Source organism: Sus scrofa, chromosome 12 (assembly GCF_000003025.6).
Source record: "Sus scrofa isolate TJ Tabasco breed Duroc chromosome 12, Sscrofa11.1, whole genome shotgun sequence".
NCBI lineage: Eukaryota > Metazoa > Chordata > Mammalia > Artiodactyla > Suidae > Sus > Sus scrofa.
This window is the reverse complement of record NC_010454.4, coordinates 51,639,763-51,663,306: the sequence shown is the minus strand read 5'-3', so window position 1 is coordinate 51,663,306 and position 23,544 is coordinate 51,639,763. Positions and strand designations below refer to the sequence as shown.

The 23,544-nt window shown below is 40.2% G+C and overlaps 1 protein-coding gene across 9 annotated transcripts in view; it reads left to right on the top strand.

Annotated features, from left to right (window-relative positions):
• RABEP1 (rabaptin, RAB GTPase binding effector protein 1) overlaps positions 1-23,544 on the top strand; it is a 265,953-nt gene that overhangs the window by 204,874 nt on the left and 37,535 nt on the right. For 4 of the 9 annotated variants that reach the window (XM_021067731.1, XM_021067735.1, XM_021067737.1 and 1 more), the window contains 5 exons: positions 5,161-5,364; positions 8,345-8,505; positions 11,743-11,862; positions 20,621-20,756; positions 22,358-22,536. In XM_021067731.1, the coding sequence (XP_020923390.1) occupies positions 5,161-5,364; positions 8,345-8,505; positions 11,743-11,862; positions 20,621-20,756; positions 22,358-22,536 (800 nt within the window). Of the gene's footprint in view, positions 1-1,440; positions 1,540-5,160; positions 5,365-8,344; positions 8,506-11,742; positions 11,863-20,620; positions 20,757-22,357; positions 22,537-23,544 lie in introns of all 9 variants that reach the window. The other 5 variants (XM_021067730.1, XM_021067733.1, XM_021067734.1 and 2 more) reach the window with 3 other exon arrangements.

The following is a 23,544-nucleotide window of genomic DNA, read 5'->3' as shown; positions in this document are numbered from 1 at the left end:
ATTGCAGAAGCTGAAGGAAGTGGAAGAGAAGAAATAGATTTTACTAAAATCCAGCCAACCACCAAACAAAGAGCAGACAACAATAATGAGTTGCTAATACTACTGCAATGTATTATCAATTTTTTTTTTTAAGTTTAGGAGAAACTGTGACCCAAAGAAAAAAGGCATGCAATGCTTATGAGGATGACCAGATGTCAGATTTAACTGAGACTTCAAGGTAGTCTAAGTTTAAAGAGCTGAAAAAAACTGCTTAAAGAAGTTTAAAAGAAAAAAAAAGTGATACTGTTTCATCAAATAGAGAATATCAATAAGGAGAAACTAACAAAAAATGGAAATTCTGGGGTTGAAAAGTACAGTAACTAAAATGAAAAAATCACTATAGGAGTGCAACAATAGTTCTGAATTAGCAGAAGTTAAGAAAGAATTTATTAACTTGAAGATAGATCAGTTGTGATCATCCAGTCTGAAGAGAAGAAAGAAAACAAAGCCTCATAGACAATTAACTATGCTAACAAACATGTAGTGGGTGTGCTTGAAGGAGTTGAGAGAAAGAGGAAAAGAAAATATTTGAAGGAGTTCCCGTCGTGGCTCAGTGGTTAACAAATCCGACTAGGAACCATGAGGTTTCAGGTTCCATCCCTGGCCTTGCTCAGTGGGTTAAGGATCTGGCATTGCCATGAGCTGTGTAGGTCACAGACGTGGCTTTGATCCTGTGTGGCTGTGGCAGAGGCCAGAGGCTACAGCTCTGATTAGACCCCTAGCCTGGGAACCTCCATAAGCCACGGGAAGCAGCCCTAGAAAAGGCAAAAAGACAAAAAAATATGTATATATTTGAAGAGGTAATGGCTGAAAATCCCCATATTTGATGAGAACCAGTAATCTGCACATCTAAGAAGCTCATTAAACTCCAAGTAGGATAGAGATGTGCAGCGAGATCCACATACAGACACATCATAAGATTGACAGCTGACTTGTCATTAGGGAAAATAGAAGCAAGAAGGCAGTGGGATGACATTTTAAATGCTCGGTGAGTTGGGAGAGCGCCTGTTGACCAAGAATCTCGTACAGCAAAAGCCTCTTTCTAAGATGAAGATGAAATGAAGACATTCTCAGATAAACAAAAATGGAGAATTTTTTCCTTAGCAGACTGCCTTATAAGCAATACTAAAGGAAGTTCTTCAGCTGAAAGCAGGTGATTACAGACAGAAATTTGAAGTCATTTGAGAAAAACACAGTCCTCTGTAAAGGTAATTATGTAATTATAACAGAGTATACCTGAATATTTTAATGAGTTTTAAAAAGCAGTTTTAAATATATATGTAAAATGTATATATTATACACATAAATATTTATATCTATAAATGTTTATATATTCGTATATTTATATTTGCTTTATTGAACTTATAACATATGGAAATGTAACATATTTGTCAAAATCAGCACAAAGGAGTTGGATGGGAGGAAAGCTATATTGGACTAAGGACATGACACCAGATGGTAATTCCAACCCACAGGATCAAGTGAAGAAAGCCAGACATGGTAAATAAGGAAGTTAATACATGCTATAAGTATATACTTGGTCTCCTTTCTTTTCTCAGCTTCTCAGCTTCTTTAAAAGACACTTATATTAAGCAGTAAGTACAGCAATGTATCACTGGATTTATGACAGGTCTGGGTGGCAGTGGATATGATAATAATATAGTGTAGACATGGGAAAAGGGAAGGGAACTATAGAAGAGTAACATTTCTATATTTCATTGGAATAAAAGTGGTACAAAGCTGAAATAGATTCTGTTAAGATGTATATGGTAAGGCTTATAACAACCACTATGGAAATAATACAGGAAAAATAGTGAAACAATTATGAAAGAAATTAGTATATCACACTAGAAGTTATTCCCTTAAAAGAAAGCAGCGAAAGAAGAATAGAGGAACAAAAGGATGTAAGATACAGTAAGCGAAAGTTGCAAGCTTAAATCCAGTATTGTGATATCAATAATATTAAATCTGAATGGATTAAACAGTGCAAACAAAAGGCAGAGAGTTTCAGTTTGGGTAATAAAACAAGATCCTAACATCTATATGAAAACGTGAAGGATCTAGAATAAGTAAACATTTTTGGAAAACAGTTGGGGGAAATCACACTTCTTGATATTAAAACTTAACTACAAAGCAAAAATGAAAAGATAGTGTGGTTCTGGTGTAAAGAAGAGAGTAATTCAATGGAATAGAATTGAAACTCTGGAAATATATTTGATCAGTCGATTTCCTGCTTGGTGCCAGAACAGTTCAGCAGGGAAGAAATCATCTTTTCAGTGAATTATGCTGAGACGTCTGCATGTCTATATGCTAAAGAATGATGTTGGACCCGTAGCATCTACAAAAGTTAATTCAGAATGTGTCAAGAAACTAGGTTTAAAAAGTAAAATATAGGAGTTACCACCGTGGCACAGTGGGTTAAGAATCTAACTATAGGAGTTCCCATTGTGGTGCAGCTGAAACTAATCCGACTAGGAACCATGAAGTTGCAGGTTCAATCCCTGGCCTTGCTCAGTGGATTAAGGATCTGGAGTTGCCATGAGCTATGGTGTAGGTTGCAGATGCAACTCGGATCCTGTGTTGCTGTGGCTCTGGCATAGGCTGGCAGTTGTCGCTCTGATTCAACCCCTATCCTGGGAACCTCCGTATGCCTCTGGTGTGGCCTAGAAAAGAAAAAAAAAAAAAAAAAAAGAAGAATCCAACTACAGGGAGTTCCCGTTGTGGCTCATCGGGTTACAGATCCAACTAGTATCCGCGAGAATACAGGTTTGATCCCTGGCCTCACTCAGCTGTGGTGTAGGTTGTAGATGTGGCTTGGATCCTGTGTTGCTGTGGCTGTGTCTGGCATCTGCAGCTCTGATTTGACCCTTAGCCTGGAAACTTCCATATGATGCAAGTATGGCCCTAAAAAAGTGGGGGAAAAAAAAAAAGGATGAGACTATAGCAGCTCAGTCATTGTGGAGGCACGGGTTCAATCCCATGCTTGGTACAGTGAGTTAAAGGATCTGGTGTTGTGGCAGCTGCAGTATAGTTTGCAGCTGTGGCTCGGATTCTACCCCTGCCCCAGGAACTTCCATGTGGGAGGTGGAGGGGAAGGGGGGAGTTTATAAAAAGTAATCTATAAAACTCTTAAGAGAAAATGTAGGGGTAAATTTGTGACTTTGGATTAGGCAGTGATTTCTTAGATATAACGCTTTAAGTAGAAACAAACAATGAAAAATTAAAATTTTTTGTGCTCCCAAGTATATTATCCAAAAAGTGAAAAGATAATCCACCAATGGGAGAAAAGTTTGCAGATACTTTATCAGATATGTGACTTTTATCTAGGTTATATAAAGAACCCTTATAATTCAGTAATAAGAAGACAGCCCAATTAGAAATAGTCAACATATCTGAATAGACATTTACCCAAAGAAGAGACATAAGCACATGTTAAGATTCTCAGTGTCATTAGCTATCTGGGAAACACAAAATTACGAGATGCCACTTCACACCCACTAGGATGGCTATATCCAGAAGTCAGTTAAGAGCAAGAGTTGACAAGAATGTGGAGAAATCAAGACCCTCATACACTGCGGGCAAGAATGTGAAATGGTCTAGCGGCTTTGTAAAATAGTCTTTCAGCTCCTCAAATAGTTAAACATAGTTACCGTTTGACCCAGTAATTCCACCCCTAGATTTCCAAGAGGAAAATAAAATCCGTATGTAAAGTTCTATGTGAATTTCCATAGCAGCATTATTCACAGTAGTCAGAAAGTGAGGATCAGCCCAGATAATCCATCAGCTGATAAAAGAAAGATCTTGCCTTCAGGGTACTTGAGGAGTTCCTGTTGTGGCTCAGCTGGTTAGTATCCATGAGAATGCAGGTTCAATTCCTGTCCTCGCTCAGTGGTTTAAGGATCCCGCATTGTGGCATAGGTTTCAGATGCGGCTTGGATCCAGCGTCGCTGTGGCTGTGGCACAGGCCTTCAGCTGCGGTTCCGATTGAACCCCTAACTTGGGAACTTGCGTATGTAGGTGGAGTGGTAAAAAGTGGGAAAAAAATACTTTAGGTAACTACTTTTTGCAACTAATGTTCTTGTAACTCTCCCTGGGCTAGTATTTCTTTCTTCCTATTATTATTATTATTTTTTTTTTCCAACATGGAAAATAGTGGCTGTTGGTCAGAATGTGGGAAAAGAGATACACTCCCATATACTGTTGGTAGGTTCATCTTTTTTGGAAGTAGGTTTAGCCAAACAGATATCCTACTTAAGCTTAAATCTTGTAGTAGACATATCATATTGACTTAATATTTAAGAGATAGTAAAGGTGTGCTGAGAAATTAACCCCAACTTTATTTATTTATTTATTTTTTTTATTTTTTGTCTTTTTGCCATTTCTTGGGCTGCTCCCGCAGCATATGGAGGTTCCCAGGCTAGGGGTCCAATCGGAGCTGTAGCCACTGGCCAACGCCAGAGCCACAGCAACTCAGAATCCGAGCCGTGTCTGCGACCTACACCACAGCTCACGGCAACGCCAGATCCTTAACCCACTGAGCAAGGCCAGGGATCGAACCCACAACCTCATGGTTCGTAGGTGGATTCGTTAACCACTGAGCCACGATGGGAACTCCAACCCCAACTTCAAAAAAGCCTAGTCCTGGAGTTCCCATTGTGGTGCAGCGGAAACAAATCCTAGTGGAACCATGGGGTTGTGGGTTTGATCCCTGACCTTGTTCCGTAGCTTAAGGATCTGGCATTGCCATGAACTGTGTTGTAGGTTGCTGTGGCTGTCGTGTAGGCTGGCAGCTGTAGCTCCGATTGGACCCCTAGCCTGGGAACCTCCATATGCCATGGGAGTGGCCCTAAAAAGCATTAAAAAAAAAAAAAAAAAAAAAAAAAAAGGCCTGGTCCATAGATGCCTGGTGGCTCAGCAGGTTAATGATCAGCGAGTTAAGGATCTGGCTTGGGTTACTCCTGTGGCGTGAGTTTGATCCCTGGCCTGGGGTGGAACAGGCACAGCCAGGGGATGAAAAAAAAAGAATGTTAACATTATAAATTAATGCTTTATGTCTTCATTGGAATGTTAGCCTGATCGAAGTGAACCCTTCATTAATGGAAAGTCGTATTTTTTTCCTAGAGGATCTGAAGAGGCAAAATGCAGTTTTACAAGCTGCACAAGATGATTTGGGACATCTTCGGACACAGCTGTGGGAAGCCCAAGCAGAGATGGAAAACATCAAGGCCATTGCCACAGTCTCTGAGAATACCAAGCAAGAAGCTATAGATGAAGTGAAAAGACAGTGGAGAGAAGAAGTTGCTTCCCTTCAGGCTGTCATGAAAGGTAAAGACGAAGGCAGATCTGTTTTATGATTTTTTTATGAAAACCGATTCTGATGATTGAGAACCTTTTCAGAGGATCTTAAAATATATCCTGAGTTTCATTTGTGGCTCCTTGTATTACCATCTTCAAGTTGTACTCTCATCTTCAAAATAAAAGGAAAGCCGATAATGTTACAATATCATCCGTATCTTTAACAGATTTAATAATGGAGAATTATAATGAGGGTGTTACAGAGATGCTGTGTTAAATGAGAACTATGGTTTATCGTAAGGTTTAAAGCAGGGCCTCAAAATGGATTGTCTTCTAGGAGACAGGCCAGTCATGTCAGTGGATGGAGCCGTGTGGGCACAGGGAGCATGCTCAACTGGAGAGGCCTCCCAGCCAAAGACTGAAGTTACTGTTTACACTTAGGTGTTCCACCTAATTATTGCTCATCCAGTTGCCACATTGTTACATTTTAAAGAAACTTTGGATTTTTATGTGGAATTTTCCCTCAGTCTGTGAGGGTGAATGGCCTAGGGGTGAGAACTGGTTTTTGAACCGCCAGCTGGTGAGTCGTGGTCTAAAGGAAGAGTGGTAGTTTAGTCTCTGTCTGCTGTTAGCACTCATGCTTAGTTACATCTTGCATTTCTGAGAAAATGATGATGAAATAAAGTAAGCTGCCCCTCAATCTTTGGTTTCCTGGAGTTAGTTTAGTTAATAATATAAATGTGAAATAGTGAAGACTTTTTTCCCCATCTTCTGGTCATGTGTCATTTTTGCCTTAGTACTCTTTATAAGAAGTGAGGTTAAACTAGCATTACTTTTGGGGGTGGGCCTGCACCCACCACATGTGGAAGTTCCCAGGTCAGGGGTCAAACCTGTGTCACAGCAGCAACCCGAGCCGCCAAAGTGACAACGCCAGATCCTTTACCCACTGCACCTCTGTGGGAACTCCAAGACGAGCATTATTTCTGTCTGAGTTTGTGGCTGTTCCCTAGTGATTACTCTAAGCCTTGCGTTACACTGCTGGCTGTGGCAGCTTACCCAAATAAATGTTCATATTTCTCACATAAAAATCCAGAGGGGAATTCCCATTGTGACTCAGCAGTAACAGATCTGACCAGCATCCATGAGGATTCGGATTTGATCCCTGGCCTCACTCAGTGAATTAAGGATCTGGTGTTGCTGTGAGCTGTGGTGTAGGTCGCAGACGTGGCTTGGTTCTAGCGTTGCTGTGGCTCTGGCGTCGGCTGGCAGCTGTAGCTCTGATTCCACCCCTACCCTAGGAGCTTCCATATGCCACAGGTACGGCCCTAAAGAAAGAACAAAAAAACCCCCCAGAGGTAAGGCAATCTAGAGCTGGGTACAGCGGTTCCTAATATCATCAGTGTCCTACGCTCCTTTAGTCCTTCTTTTTTTGGTTGTTTTTTCTTTTTAGGGCCGCACCTATGGCCTTTGCCACAGCCACAGCAATACCAGATCCAAGCCAGGTCTTTGACCTACACCACAGCTCACAGCAATGACAGATCCTTAACCCACTTAACGAGGCCATGGATCGAACCCTTATGGATGCTAGTCCGGCTCTTAACCCACTGAGCCGCAATGGGAACTCCCTCCTTCAGTCCTTCTGTCCTTCATTCTTAGCATGTGATTTTCAACTTCATTTTGCCTCGTGGTTGAAAAAGAATGGCTGGGAGTTCCTGTTGTGGCGCAGTGGTTAACGAATCCGACTAGGAACCATGAGGTTGCGGGTTTGGTCCCTGCCCTTGCTCAGTGGGTTAATGATCTGGCGTTGCCGTGAGCTGTGGTGTAGGTTGCAGACGCGGCTCGGATCCCGCGTTGCTGTGGCTCTGGCGTAGGCCGGTGGCACAGCTCCAATTCGACCCCTAGCCTGGGAACTTCCATATGCCGCGGAAGCGGCCCAAGAAATAGCAACAACAACAACAAAGACAAAAAAAAAAAAGAAAAAGAATGGCTGCTCTCCCTCCAGTCTGCCTCAGCAAAGGAAAAATTTTCTAGAAATCTCAAGTGTATTACCCCCCCCCACACACACACACACTTTATTGAGGTGTATGGTTACACTTAACTACCAAGGCATCTAGAAACTCTGGTTTTTAAATTGGGCCATTGACTTTCTAAGCAGAATTGAGGCTTTGTTAGAAAGAAGAGAGGGTGGAAATTAATGGACAGCAAGCAGTGTTTATCACATAATGTTTTAGGATTATATTAAAGGTAAAGTCATTTTATAAAGAATGAATTTGTCTTGGGAGTTCCCATTGTGGCTCAGTGGTAACAGATCTGACTACTATCCATGAGGATGAGGGTTTGATCCCTGGCCTTGCTCAGTGGGTTAAGGATCCTGGCGTTGCTGTGAGCTGTGGCGTAGGTCGAAGATGAGGCTTGGATCCCGTGTCGCTGTGGCTGTGGTGTAGGCCAGCAGTACGGCTCCGATTGGACCCCTAGCCTGGGAACTTCCGTATGCCACAGGTACGGCTCCAAAAAAAAAAAAAAAAAAAAAGAATCTATTTCAAGTTAGAATCTTGGGTTATAGTAAAACATTCTGGAAGTATGCCCCTTTCTCACACTTTCAGGTATAGAGTTGGAGTGGGGTGGCATCTTGTATTTGTCTTGGGAGTCACAGCATAGCATCTGAGAACATAGGTTTCAGAGTTGGCCTTAGATTTGAATTCTCGCTCTGCTTCTTTCTGGTTATGAAACATTGGCCGGAGTATTTAACCTTTGTGAAGCTTTCTTCATCTGTTAAATATCATGGCACAGGTTTATTGTGACGATTGAGAGATTAAAAGTCCTTAGCAAAATTTCTAGATGTAGTAAGAACTAGAAATGTTAGTTTAGTGCTTTTTTGTTTGTTTTTAGTGAGTTAAAAGATTTCCAGAAACTGGGCTTAAATTCTTTATATAACTATTTTTAAAATTTTAGTGTGCCAGAACATTTTTCCAGAATGCTTAGTCGTGAAATATTTGGTGATGTTTTGTAGAAACAGTTCGTGACTATGAGCACCAGTTCCACCTTAGGCTGGAGCAGGAGCGAACACAGTGGGCACAGTATCGAGAATCTGCAGAGAGGGAAATAGCTGATTTAAGGAGAAGGCTGTCTGAAGGTCAAGAGGAGGAAAATTTAGAAAATGAAATGAAAAAGGTATGAAGAAATGTATTCATCTGTAGAAATATTTGAATCCAAATATGTTTGTGGTAATGCTTTAATATTTTTATGGTGATAGAAGTTATAATTTTGTTTTCTGATAGAGGAATTATTTGGAACAGACCTAAGTATAATACTAAATAATTTGATGCCCTTCCCCTGGTTGTGTGTAGGGCTAAGTCCCTCATCTTCAAATCTCTGATCAAATGCCTCTGCCTCAGGAGGCCTCTCCTGAGCACCCCATTAACACTGCACCTGGCCCACTTCCTTCCCTCCCACACCTGGCTCTTATCCTGTTCTAATTTTCCTTTTTCCACAGCTCATATTTCCTTGTGATGTACATTCAGTTCACCTATTTGTCATGTTTACTGTTTGCCGCCTTTTCTTCCTTACTAGAAGCTCCATGAGGGCAGGAGTCTTGTTTATTGTGTCTCCTAAACGCCTAGAGTAGGATCTCACACATAGATGCTTAGTGAACATTTGTTGGATGAATGTTGTTGCTTGGTGATTGTGTCTAAACCGAAGCTTTAGAACAGGTGTCAGTTTTCCTTTCTCAACAAACCTTGGTTCCTGTGTGATGAACATACTACACACATTATGCTTGAACATTTTGCCCTAAGATGCCTGAACATAGAGCAACTAAACATAAAGTGAAACATTTATCATTGAGAAAATCAAACTGAAATCAGCTATACTTTAATAGAAAACACTAATAAAAAAATCAAACAGGGCAAAAAACTAAATTTTATAAACATTATTCATTTATATTCATATGTATATTTGAAATCATATATAAAATAATTCAAATTTGATTTTTATTTGAGGTTTAGTTAATCGTAATCTTTGATTCTTAATCCTTGGTTCATACAAGGACTAGTTTTATGTATTTAGAAGGTCGTTTAATTTTTTATATGTAATGTCAAAATCATCTGAAACAAAACAAAAGCTTGAAGTTTGAGGACTGCTTATTTACACTGACTTATTTTTGGAAAAGATTGTAGTTCAGCTTCTTCATGAGGATCTGACAGCGTCTTCTTGATCTCTGGTCACTTAGTCCTCTACCACAGTTATCCAAAGTAGACGGGCTTTCATTTTCTCTTGTTGTTTGAGATGAATTCGTAGTTGATGCTGTCATTAGACATTTTATTCCAAGCCGTAAGAACCATTCACATGAGGATGATTGGTTTTTTCGTTCTTCTAATTTATTCATAATCATGATTTCCACAATCTGCCACTTTTTTCATTTAAAAATTTTACTTATATTTTTATTTTTTATTTATTTTTATTTATTATTTTTTGTCTTTTTCTAGGGCCGCACCTGTCGCATATGGAGGTTCCCAGACTAGGCATCGAATCACAGCGACAGCTGCCGGCCTATACCACAGCCACAGCAGTGTGGGATCCGAGCCTTGTCTGCAACCTACACTACAGCTCACAGCAACACTGGATCTTTAACCCACTGAGTGAGGCCAGGGATCGAACCCACAATCTCAAGGTTCCTAGTTGGATTCGTTAACCACTGAGCCACAACAGGAACTCCCTACTTACATTTTTAAAAATAAACTTTCTTTTTTAGAACAGTTTTCGATTTACGGAAATGTTGCAAAGATGCTACAGAGTTCCCATGTACTGCACTCCTAGCTTCCCCTATTAACATGTTGTTAGTATGGTACATTTGTAACATTAGTAAATCAACACTGATCATTAACATCCTCTTTTTGTATTCAGATTTCATTAATTTTCTTTTGTTTTTTTGAGGGCCGCACCCACAGTATATGGAGGTTCCCAGGCTAGGGGTCGAATCAGAGCTGTAGTCACTGGCCTATGCCACAGCCACAGCAACGCCAGATCTGAGCTGTGTCTGCGACCTACACCACAGCTCACGGCAATGCCGGATCTTTAACCCACTGATCAAGGCCAGGGATCGAACCGCAACCTCATGGTTCCTAGTGGGATTCGTTTCCACTGAGCCACGACAGGAACTCCCAGATTTCATTAATTTTCACCCAAGTCCTTTTTTCTGTTCTAATATTCCATCACATTACATTTAGTCATGTCTCTTAGGCTTCTCTTGACTGTGATTGTTTCTCAGATTTTCCTTGTTTTTAATGACATTTTTAAAAGTTATCTTTAAAAGTTTTTGTTTATTATGGTATGCATCACTTGGAATTGTGAGGTCATCTTTATATTAATAAATAACTCAACCTGTATTAAATTCTTTGCTTCTCCTTTTTTTTCCCTGCTGATTTTCATCAGCAGACCTCTATAAGCATCCCAAATTAGTCTTGACTGAAGATATTTTAAGCTCATATGTCTTTTCCAAACAGGACATAGTTCAAAATAAAATAAATGATGAAGTGACTTTGCAAGCACTGGAAAACAATGTGCGTCCGTCCCTCTTTTCTAAGAGATATCTTTTAATAAAAAACGTCTCCACTCACATTTGGGCATACATGATATTTTCCCTATCATGAACAATTTAGCATAAGTGGGCTCTCTTTAAATTCAGTGAATAAGATTAATTTTCATTTTCACTAGAAGGGAAAAAGCTAACTTTTTTGAGTCTGTCCTTGTTTCTGTATATATGTGTGGGCATGTGTGTGTAAAGTGAAAATTGTCTTACCAGTTTACTCGTTTACAGATGTTTCCTTTTAATCCATGTTTTTGAGAATGAAAGATGGAAAGCAGGATGGCTTTAGGAACCCTTCTTTGGGTTTGTTTCGTTTAGATATCAATGGTAAATACTTTTGTTTAAAACAATTACATGGAAGCTTTTTTATAGAAACACAATTTTCTAATATTTGAGAAAATAAGTAGTCTGTTTTTTATGTTAAAAAGTTTGTCCTTTCAGTATTTATAAGAAATTATGGTTTCATTAACTTAGTAACCAATTTACAAAAAAATCACAATATTTATTATGCCTTTCCTTTTATATGTAGGATATTTGCCAACTCAATTAATTACCGGATTCATTAAAAAGTCAGATTTGTCCTAGTGAATCCATTTTCCTACTTACTCCCAAATTCTCAATGGAGTATTTGGGAAAGCTATGCTTATGACTTGACATTCAGAGTAATACAACATTTAAAAGTTAGGTGTGGTTCAGTTTTGTGAGTGTTAATACAGTGCCTGCTGGACTTATTTATTTTACTAATTTTAATAAATGAGAGGTCTGAGTTTCTTAGAAAAGCAATAAATCAGTAAGTTGTAGCATTTAATTCTTTTTAACTATAGGCCCAAGAGGATGCTGAAAAACTTCGGTCTGTTGTGATGCCTATGGAGAAGGAAATTGCAGCTTTGAAAGATAAACTGACAGAGGCTGAAGACAAGATTAAAGAGCTGGAGGCCTCAAAGGTTGTGAAACGTTGTAATCCATTTGCTTGAAACCAAGGTTCTGTCCTAATGCTATGAGCAAAATTAGAATAATAAGGGGGGAAAAACTCTAAGATTATGCATCTTAAGAATCTTGCTTTCTTGGAGTTCCCACTGTGGCTCAGGGGTAATAAACCCTGCTAGCATCCATGAGGACTTGGGTTCTCTCCCTGGCCTCTCTCAGTGGGTTAAGGATCTGATGTTGCCAGGAGCTGTGGTGTAGGTCACAGGCGTGGCTCGGATCTGGCGTTGCTGTGGCTGTGGCTAGGCTGGCAGCTGTAGCTCTGATCCCACCTCTAGCCTGGGAACTTCCATATGCTGCCTGCAGGTGTGGCCCTAAAAAGAAAAAAAAAAAAAAAAAAAATCTTGGAGTTCCCGTCGTGGCGCAGTGGTTAACGAATCCGACTAGGAACCATGAGGTTGCGGGTTCGGTCCCTGGCCTTGCTCAGTGGGTTAACGATCTGGCATTGCCGTGAGCTGTGGTATAGGTTGCAGACGCAGCTCGGATCCCATGTTGCTGTGGCTCTGGCGTAGGCCGGTGGCTACAGCTCCGATTCGACCTCTAGCTTGGTAACCTCCATATGCCGTGGGAGTAGCGCAAGAAATAGCAAAAAGACAAAAAAAAAAAAAAAAAAAAAAAAAAACAAAAAAACTTGCTTTCTTTAAAATGCAAGAAAATGCTTGGAGATGATTTTGTCCTTATGGATATTTTAAATAATCATGATTGTGATATTTGTGCTGTTTTGTTACAAAGTCAGTGTTTATTTTCTTATCAAAACCTGATCTCATTTGTTTTCTTATGAGGGAAAAACAAGTGGTTTAAAGTTGACTTTGTTTTCTGACATCTTTTAGAAATGATGTAGCTATAGTATGACTGGATTTGTTGGCCATAAAAACACAACAGAAAAAGTACAGGAGATTATCAAACGTTGTAATATTTAATTGAAAAAGTAGGGAAGAAAGAAAAATTTAAAGGTAGTAAACAAAAGAACAGAATAAGAATATAAAAATAAATGTAGGGATGTAGAAATGGGGGTGTATCAATAATCCTAGTAAGTATAAACTGATAATTACTTCCTAAAAGAGACTGGATTTAAAAAATCTAAATTTAGGAGTTCTCATCTTGACTTATCGGAAATGAATCTGCTTAGCGCCCATGAGGACACAGGTTGGATCCCTGGCCTCATTCAGTGGTTTAAGGCTATGGTGTTGCCTTGAGCTGTGGTGTAGGTCGCAGACGCAGCTTGGATATGGCATTGCTGTGGCTGTGTTGTAGGCCAGCAGCTACAGCTCTGATTCGATCCCTAGCCTGGGACCCTCCATGTGCTGTGAGTGTGGCCCTAAAAAGACCCAAAAAAACCCCACAAAAAACCCCCCAAAAACCCCTAAATATATAATTACTTATAAGAGATATACCTAAAATAAAACTACAATGTAAAATTAGGGGAAAAAAAGATATTTAGGAGTTCCCGTTGTGGCTCAGTGGTTAACGAATCTAACTAGGAACCACGAGGTTGCAGGTTCGATCCCTGGCCTTGCTCAGTGGGTTCAGGATCCGGCGTTGCTTTGAGCTGTGGTGTAGGTTGCAGACGAGGCTCAGATCCCGCGTTGCTGTGGCTCTGGTGTAGACCAGTGGCTACAGCTCCAATTCGACCCCTAGCCTGGGAACCTCCATATGCCGTGAGAGCAGCCCAAGAAAATGACAAAAAGACAAAAAAAAAAAAAAAAGAGAGAGAGAGAGATTTAAAGATATGCCACGTTAATTCTAAACAAAAGAAAGTTGACATAGCAAGTGTAATATGAAACAAATAGGATGAAAGGAAAAAAGAATAGAGGCAAAGAAGGAGCCCTTCTAATTTATAATCCATCAATAAGATATGACAGTCATGAACTTGAAGGCACTTTACATAGCCTCGAAATATGTGAACTAAAAAGTGACAATTTATGAGGGGAAATAGACACAATTATAGTAGAAGATTTAAATTGTCCTGTAGCAAGTGATAGTGCAAGCAGAATAGAAAATATTAGTAGGAATGTAGGAATTTTGAGTAACTTGAGTAATAATTTAGATGTAATAGACACAGAATCCTGTTCCTGAGAGAGAGACTATATTTTATACAGTAGTGGAGCTTAGCACTTAGGAGCTTAACACTTACTAGCTGGATGACCTTGGGCAAATTACTTAATCTTACTGTGCCTTGGTTTGCTCAACTGTAAAATGGGGTTAATAATACTACCCCCTCATAAGACTAATAAGAAGATTATATAAGTTAACACATATAAAGCACCTAGAATAGTACATGGAATAAAGTATTGTTATTTTTAGGTACATACACATTTTATAATGCCATAAAGAGAGCGTCATCAGATTTCAAAGATTGGATGGTTTACAGATCCAAATCTCTGACCACAGATTATTAAATTATTTACAATAAAATAGCTAAGATAAAGTGTCAGGAAATGAAAAAAAATAACTCATATGGAGAAAAGAATTGTAAAATATTTGTTTATTTATTTATTTTTGCTTTGTAGGGCCGCACCGTGGCATATGGATGTTCCCAGGCTAGGGGGCGGAATCAGAGATACAGCTGTCAACCTGCACCACAGCTCATGGCAATGCCGGATCCCCAATCCACTGAGTGAGGCCGGGGATTGAACCCGCATCCTCATGGATACTAGTCGGATTCATTTCTGCTCGACCACAACCAGAACTCTGGAATTGTAAAGTATTTAGAGTGATTTGAATCTTTCACTGAAGAACCAAAAAAAAAGGGGGGGGGGAGTTCCTGTCATGGCGCAGTGGTTAACGAATCCGACTAGGAACCATGAGGTTGCGGGTTCGATCCCTGGCCTTGCTCAGTGGGTTAATGATCTGGCGTTGCCGTGAGCTGTGGTGTAGGTCGAAGATGTGGCTCGGATCCCTTGTTGCTGTGGCTCTGGCATAGGCTGGTGACTACAGTTCCGATTCGACCCCTAGCCTGGGAACCTCCCATATGCCTCCAGAGCGGCCCAAGAAATGGCAAAAAGGCAAAAAAAAAAAAAAAGAATAGTACAAACAATATGAATGGAGGGAAATCAGATAAAAACAGAAATGAGTGAAATAGAAAAGCAAAAGGAAAATTGACTGTGTTGGGAGTTCCCTTTGTGGCACAGCAGAAACAATCCGACTAGGACCCATGAGGTTTCAGGTTTGATCCCCGGCCTTGCTCAGTGGGTTAAGGATCTGGCATTGCTGTGAGCTGTGGTGTAGGTCCCAGACGCGGCTCAGATCCTGCCTTGCTGTGGCTGTGGTAAGCTGTCGGCTATAGCTCCGATTTGACGCCTAGCTTGGGAACCTCCATATGCTGCGGCAAAATAAATAAATAAATACATAAATAAATAAATAAAAATTGAGAGTGTCAATATAACAAAAAAAAAAGGAAAAACTAGTAAGATAGACAATCCTGATAAGACTAATCAGAAAAAAAGAAAAAGGCTTAAAAACTATTAGAGATGAAAGAGGAAGGAGTTCCCCGTTGTGGTGCAGCAGAAACGAATCTGACTAGGAACCATGAGGTTGCGGGTTCGATCCCTGGCCTCTCTCATGGGTTAAGGATCCAGCATTGCTGTGAGCTGTGGTATAGGTGGTTGCAGATGTGTCTCAGATCCTGCGTCTCAGACCCCTAGCCTGGGAACTTCCATATGTCGCAGGTGCAGCCCTTTTTCAAAAGCAAAAAAATAAAAATAATAAAAAAAATAAAAAAGAAAAAGAAATGAAAGAGGGAAATAACTATAAATCAGCAGAGACTTAAAAATAATAAATACTGGAGTTCCCGTTGTGGCTTAGTGGGCTGGAAACCTAAAATTGTCTCTGTGAGGGTGCAGGTTTGATCCCCCAGGTACAGCTCTGATTTGACCCCTGGCCCAGGAATTTCCATATACCACAGGTGTGGCTGTAAAAAAATAAAATAAATAAATAAATACTACAAACAGTATCAAAGCAGTAAATTTGAAATGAAATAAGTTTGATGAAATGAGAAAATTTCCAATAAAAAAATAATTAGGACTTCCTTGGAATTCCTATTGTGGCTCAGTGCCTTAAGAACCTGACTAACATCCATGAGGATGTGGGTTCGATCCCTGGCCTTGCTCAGTGGGTTAAGGATCTGGCATTGCCGCAAGCTGCAGCATAGGTCGCAGATGCAGCTTGGATCTGGCATTGCTGTGGCTGTGGTGTGGGCCATCAGCTGCAGCTCCAATCTGACCCCTAGCCTGGATACTTCCACATGCCATAGGTGGGACCCTAAAAAGAAAAAAACAATTAGCAGTTCCCTGGTGGCTAGTGGGTTAAGGATCCAGCATTGTCACTGCTGTGGCTCAGGTCACAGCTGTGGCATGGGTTTGATCCCTGGCCCAAGAATGTCTGCATCCTGTGGGTGTGGCCAAAAAAATTAGCCCAAATTGTCTCAAGATAAAATAGGAAAACTTCGGCCATTAAAGGGGAATTTATACTTAAAATCCTCCTTTCTCCTATTTCCCTTGCTCCAGAGGACATTAGACTCTTCCGTTTTGCAGGCAAGTTTTTCCAAACTAGAAACTAGGAGATAATCCTTGTATTTTACAAATGGTGTTAGAGAACAGGAAGAGGGAAAGCTCTCCAACTCATTTTACGAGAATTAAATAACTGTATTACAAATAAACTTGGAAACTCACAGAAAGGCATTATAAGAAAATTATGCATCTATGTCATTTAGAAATACATAAACAAAAATTTTCAGCAGTGTAGTTTATAAAAAAGACATCATGATCAAATAGATATTCTTAGGAATTTAGGCTGGTATATCACCAGAAAACCTATTGTTATGTACCGCATGAAAAGATTCTAGAAGAAGAGTAATAAATTCATCTTAGATTCAGGAAAACATTCGTTAAGTTTAAACACTTAATAAAGGATTATTTATCATACCTTTAACAAACATTGTATTTGATGATGAATGTTTAGCAATCTCACCATTAATGACAGGAACGCTACGGAGACCCGTGCTCAGTGATTTTATTCAGATTGTTTACGTGGTCCTAGATGATGACAGCAAGACGAGATAAAGAAATGAGGTGTAATAACTGGAAAGAAAGGAGTGGACATGATTTTTTTATATAGGAAAGCAAGAGAATGTACAAACAGATCATTCATTAGACCTAATAAGAGTTCCGAAGAGTTGTTTCCAGCAAAGTCAACGTACAGAAATAATAGTGTTTGTGTACCCCAGTAATATCCAATTTAAGAATGCAGTGGGGAAAAATTCCTAGTCATAATAGCGAAACGAAAAACACCCCCGCCCAAACCCTATATGTGTTACCTGGGAAATATGGGTAAGATTTTTATGGAATATATTATAAATGAAGATTTGAATACATGTGGGCTCCTGATTGAGAAGATACTTCATTACAAAGTAGGCAGTATATCCCCAAGTTAAACTATAAATTCAAAATTCCCCTCAAAATCTGGCAGGGTAGATAAGTAGATCCTAGAATTCATATGGGCAAGCACAGGATCAGAAATACACCCAACGGAATTTTGAAGAAGGCAGGGTAAGGAAACATGCCCTATGTACCACTGTTAAGGCTTGTAGTAGCTTTACTGCTCCTCTAGCTATTGTAATGAAGGTAGTTTGTTGCTGGTTTAGGGATAAACAAAAGGACCAATGGAACAGAATAGAGAGCCCAGAAATAAACCCAGATGTTTATGGAAACTTGATATATGACAGGTGGCATCAATGGGAAAAGAATGGATTGTTAAAAATAGGCTTTTGGGATTTCCTGCTGTGGCAAAGTGGATTAATGATCTGGCTTGTCTCTGTGGAGGTGCTGGTTCTATCCCCAACTGGTTGCAACAGGTTAAGGATCTGGCATTTCCAAAGCTGTGGCGTAGGTCGAAGCTGTGGCTCACATTCGATCCCTGGCCTGGGAACTTCCATATGCTTCTGGGGGGTGGCTGAAAAAGAAGAAAAAAAAATAGGCTGATGTCAGGTAATTAGTTATCATTGTGGATTTAAGTGAAGTTGGCTTTCTACTTCACACTTTTCAAAAATTAATTTCAGTGAATTAAAAACAAGAGTTAAAGTAGATCTTTAAAACTTTTAGATGTTAAAATAAGAGAATATGTTACATGAGATACAAATAATTTTGACTATGAAAGAAGAGATTAACAAATTTGCCTACATTAGAGTATAAAACTTCCTTATTAAAAGATACCACAAAAGTTGAAAGCAAAACTACAGGCCATTAGATGTTATCTATACCTTATATACCTGACAAAAAATTAGTGTCCGAAATTAATAAAAATTGCCATGTCCATAGGTGATAAATGGCCCAGCAGAGAAACATGTAAGGAATACGAACAAGCAGTTCACAAAAGAGGAAACCAGAGTACCTAAGGAAGTGTGAAAGATATTCAGTCTCACTAGAAGTCAAGGAAATTTCTTGTGTTTACCTACTAATGTAGTGTGTGACCCTCTTCCCACTCTCAGCTACCATTGTCAAGGGGGAATCCCAGTTGAAAATTTGGGGGTTCTTGGGCCCTTGTTGTGTCTCTTTACTTTTCTCCTCCGTAGATGCTGTTACCATGTGAGTCCATACAGGTAGCTTTCAGTGGCTTGTCCACACCCTCTAATTATCATTGTCCGTTTTATTTTTATTTTTTTGTAGATGTGCATGTGTTTTGAGTTTTGTTTTTTTAGTATCCCTTGTCAGGGTATGGGGAATTCAAAGACATTTCCATACAGCATATTCACTGCCACCATTTTCCCAGAGTTCTACTCCGTGGTTTGTGGGTTTGCTTTTTTTTTTTTTTTTTTTGCTTTTTAGGGCCACACTCGTGGCATATGGAGGTTCCCAGCCTAGGGGTCCAATCAGAGCTACAGTTGCCAGCCTGCACCACAGCCACAGCCACGCCAGATCCAAGCTGCGTCTGTGACCTACATCACAGCTCATGACAACGCCGGATTCTTAACCCACTGAAGGAGGCCAGGGATCGAACCTTCAACCTCATGGTTCCTAGTCGGATTCATTTCCGCTGCACCGTGACAGGAACTCCCTCAGTTTTCAAATGTTAGGAATTAATTATTTATTAATAGAGTCAAATATTTATTTATTCTAAGAAGTAATAGCTGATAGAATTAGTAGTTATATACTGCCATTTCATATCTGTCATGCTGACTTTGCTTTACCATCACCTGAGTTCTCGCCCTCTCCAGGTGATAGGGGAAGTGCCTCGCAGCAGTTGGCGTTTTGTGCTTGATCAGTGTGTTTCTGGTCGGCTGACAGTCTCTAGTGAAGCATCACATGGGAGCTTAAATAATCGATTTAGCCTGTGACCACTGCTACTGTATTAATGGTCTAGGAATAAAGATAACTGAAAATAGATCAGCCAGCTATTTCTCTTTGAAGTGGGAAGATAAAAGGCATAAATATGACCTTGAAAGTGAAATTAGACATAACCGTTTGAAAAAGTTGAAACTAGCTCACATGGCCAAAATTTAGGTTGGACAACTTGTGAGAAAAGGTAGAGCAAGTGATTTTGTAATCACTTTCTGGGGCAAGATTGACTTTTATTTTGGTCATAACTATTTCACCTATTAGACTACATTGTATGTATTTGGATGTTAATTGTTTAACAGAAATAAGGCATTTTAAAAAAGATGTGATTTTAAAAAGTATTCTCCACTTTCCTTCAAGTTTGTGTTCATTACAGTATTAATCAAGTGATTTTTTTTCCCATCATGAATTCCTCCTTTTTCCTTCATAAATTCATATCTATGGAAATATCTCCTTTTTTTAAATTTAAGGCATTTGGAATTACCTCCATAGAAATCAGAGAAAAGCAAATTTACAAGAGTATGATACAATTTTTATCTTTAGAAAATACTATTTATTTTATTTTATTTTTTTTTGTCTTTTTGCCATCTCTTGGGCCGCTCCCGCGGCATATGGAGGTTCCCAGGCTAGGGGTCTAATTGGAGCTGTAGCTGCCAGCCTAAGCCAGAGCCACAGCAACACCAGATCCGAGCCGCGTCTGCAAACTACACCACAGCTCACGGCAACGCCGGATCGCCAACCCACTGAGCAAGGCCAGGGATCGAACCCGCAACCTCATGGTTCCTAGTCGGATTCGTTAACCACTGCGCCACGACGGGAACTCCAGAAAATACTATTTAAAAAACAACCAGTAACCTAGGAGTTCCCATTGTGGCACAGTGGAAACGAATCCAGCTAGGAACCATGAGGGCTCAGGTTCGATCCCTGCCTTTGCTCAGTGGGTTGGGGATCCGGCATTGCTGTGAGCTGTAGTGTAGGTTGCAGATGCAGCTCGGATCCTGCCTTGCTGTGCTTGTGTGCCAGCAGCTGTAGTTCTGATTGGACCCCTAGGCTGGGAACCTCCATGTGCCACGAGTGCGGCCCTAAAAGGACAAAAGACAAAAATAAATAAATAAATGTTAATTTTTATGGTAAGTTTAAATTTATGTAAAGATAGGAGTTCTCTTGTGGCACAGTGGGCAGTATTGTCACCGCAATGACTTGGGTTGCTGCTGTGGCACATGTTCCATCCCTGACCCGGAAACTTTCACATGTTGTGGGTGTGGCCAAAACAATTTTGTATATAAATATAAATGTAATTTTTTTCAAGACACATCCAGAACTTACCATTATACCTAAGGTAGAAACTGTGGGAAGTTTTCATTTAATAGAATTGCGTCTTTTACAGGTAAAAGAACTGAATCATTATCTGGAAGCTGAGAAATCTTGTAGGACTGATCTAGAGATGTACGTAGCTGTTTTGAATACTCAGAAATCTGTTTTACAGGAAGATGCTGAGAAACTTCGGAAAGAATTGCATGAAGGTAAATATATATTCTGTATATTTTTCATCTTAGTCTCTAAGAGAACTAGTAAGTAAAATAGGTATTGATTTATAAGAATGACAAATTCTGAAATGCCATTCCAACATGTTAGCGATTCAGTTTAAGCTTTGCGATTGGTTTGAATTTCTCATGAAAAGCTGGAGTTGTGAGGTCTACACATGACATTCGGATTGCCACTGGCAGCTCTTTCCTCCAAGACCCCAGTAATAACTGTACTTCCCAAGTAATAGCTTGTACTTCACAATGTACAAGCTCTGGGCAGAAAGATAATATGGAATTCCTGCTTAAAACTGCTTTTGTCCCTAGACCTAGTTTGATGGAGGTGAATTAGCACAAGTGAAAATGGCCCAGAAAGGGCAGATGGCATGTTCTGGTATTCTTCAGTAGCACTCCTGTTTAGAAGAGAGAATTTTGATTTCACTAGCCTGGTAGCAGAGTGATGCAGAAATTGACTGTATTTTCTTAGAATAGAGGAGGAAGGCTTATCCTTTCCCATTAAAATAAAAATATACTTTGGTCTTTAATTCTTCTAGTGAATCTTATATACTGGGATTCTTTAACCTTTTTGTGTCACAGACTCCTTTGTCAGTCTTATGAAGGCTTATGAAGCCCTCTTGGAATAATATTTTTCATATATAAAATACATAGAATTGTAGAAGGAGGCAATATTTTACCTTGTAGAGAGTTCTGTTTCCCAGTAGTGTGGAGGATAGAATAAAGGGGGCCGATGAATGGCGGCAAGAGTAATGGGGGACTCCTTGTAGTTGTCTAAGTCCTACGTCTAAGGCAAGAGGCAGATGGTGGTGGGTCATGTCATGAGGAGGTAGCATTAGTGGCCTCTGTCACAGTGGAATCTGTGGGGGAGGACGAGTCAGAAGTAGGAGTTGTCTCGCAGGTTTCTGACTTGGGTGACTGGGTAGATGAGCAGATAGATGGTACCATCTACTCTGTTTTTTCCAAAGAAGGTGGCTGAGCCGATGGGTATCAGCAACACAAGTGTTTACAAAGATTCTTTGACCCATCCTGAGATCAAAACTACATGGGCTCAAGAAGGATTCCTGGGTAACAGACTGATGAGAATGTATTGAAGACAATTAGGAATGGTTACTATACTTTTGGCCTTTAGAGCAGCATTTCCTAAGGTGTATTCCCTAGGTCATCTGTTATGTGAGTAATGCTGCAGAAAGGATTTTTTTGTCAAATAAATTTGGGAGGTATATTGTGTTACATATCAGCTTAAAAGAGAACATAGACATACTTAAGACCCTGAGTTCAAAGTCCAGCAGTAAAGAAATCTTTCAAAAAGAAAAGTTTTTAGCCCAAGATTTCTAAAATGTACTGAGCGCAGAAATGTTTTTTCCCCGCTCGTTCCCCTTCCTACAAGCATGCTTTGAGAGACTCTCTTTAGAGAGGTGGTGAGGAGACAGTTGCCTTGTTGTTCGGCAGGTTGCCCCTGGGTTCTTGTTAGAGGCAGAATCCCAGACTGATGGACATTGGCCAGGCCTGGCCTAATAGTTCTATGTTAAAGAAATTGCCTACCATTAAAATTCAGTGTTTTTGACTGGGGGACTCCTAAACAGTTTGCCATCTCTTGGAGCAAGAGCGACAACAACACAACCAGTTGAAACACACGTGGCAGAAGGCCAATGACCAGTTCCTGGAATCTCAGCGTTTGCTGATGAGGGACATGCAGCGAATGGAAATTGTGCTCACTTCAGAACAGCTCCGACAAGTTGAAGAACTGAAGAAAAAAGATCAGGTGACTGGCAGTCCTGTAGGATTATTTGCTTTGTTAAAACCCACCCCCTCCATGATTGCATTGCTTTATGTATATTACAGATTGACTTCAGTCTGAAACAAAGTGATATACTTCATTTCAAAAAACAATAACTGCATTTGAGGGATTTTGTTTTTGAATTTTAGAAATGGCCTTGTCTGGGGGTGGGGGTGGGGGACTGATTTAGAAACGATCCCGTTTGGTCTGCAGGGTGTAACAGTGCATATTCCCGAGAAAATCTTTCTCTGCAGTTCTGTCCAGTTCTCCTAGGGCTCCTGAATTGTGTTTATCCAGGCTTCATCTTTCATGACTTTGCTCTAAAAGCCTCATTAGAAGGTGATGAGTGGGGGATTTTCTGTTGTGGCGCAGCGGAAATGATTCTGACTAGGAACCTTGAGGTTGCGGATTCGATCCCTAGCCTCGCACCATGGGTTAAGGATCCAGTGTTGCTGTGAGCTGGGGTGTAGGTTGCAGACACGGCTTGGATCTGCTGTGGCTGTGGCTGTGGCGTAGGCTGGCAGCTACAGCTCCAATTGGACCCCTAGCCTGGGAACCTCCATATGCTGCAGGTGCGGCCCTAAAAAGCAAAAAAAAAAAAAAAAAAAAGGTGATGGGTGGGGGTGAAGAGGCTGAGTGATAAGAAAAGGCAGATGTCTAGGGTGCCCTGTATCTAGGATCCTGTTTTCTCCTTATCTATAAAAAACTATTCACTACACGAGTAACATGTAAGTACATTCTCATGTTTATGATATTCTGTTTTGAATACAAAGTGAAAGGTATTCCCTGATGGCTAGGTGGGTTAAGGGTCTGGCATTGTCACTGCCATGGCTCCAGTTGCTGCTGTGGTGCATGTTTGATCCTTGGCCCAGGAACTTCCACATGTTGTGGGCATGGCCACGAAGTAACAAAAACCCAAAGTAAAAGAAATGAAGTGATAATGTGAAAAATCTCCCTTGACATCATCTCATATATCTCCCTTCACAGAAGTAA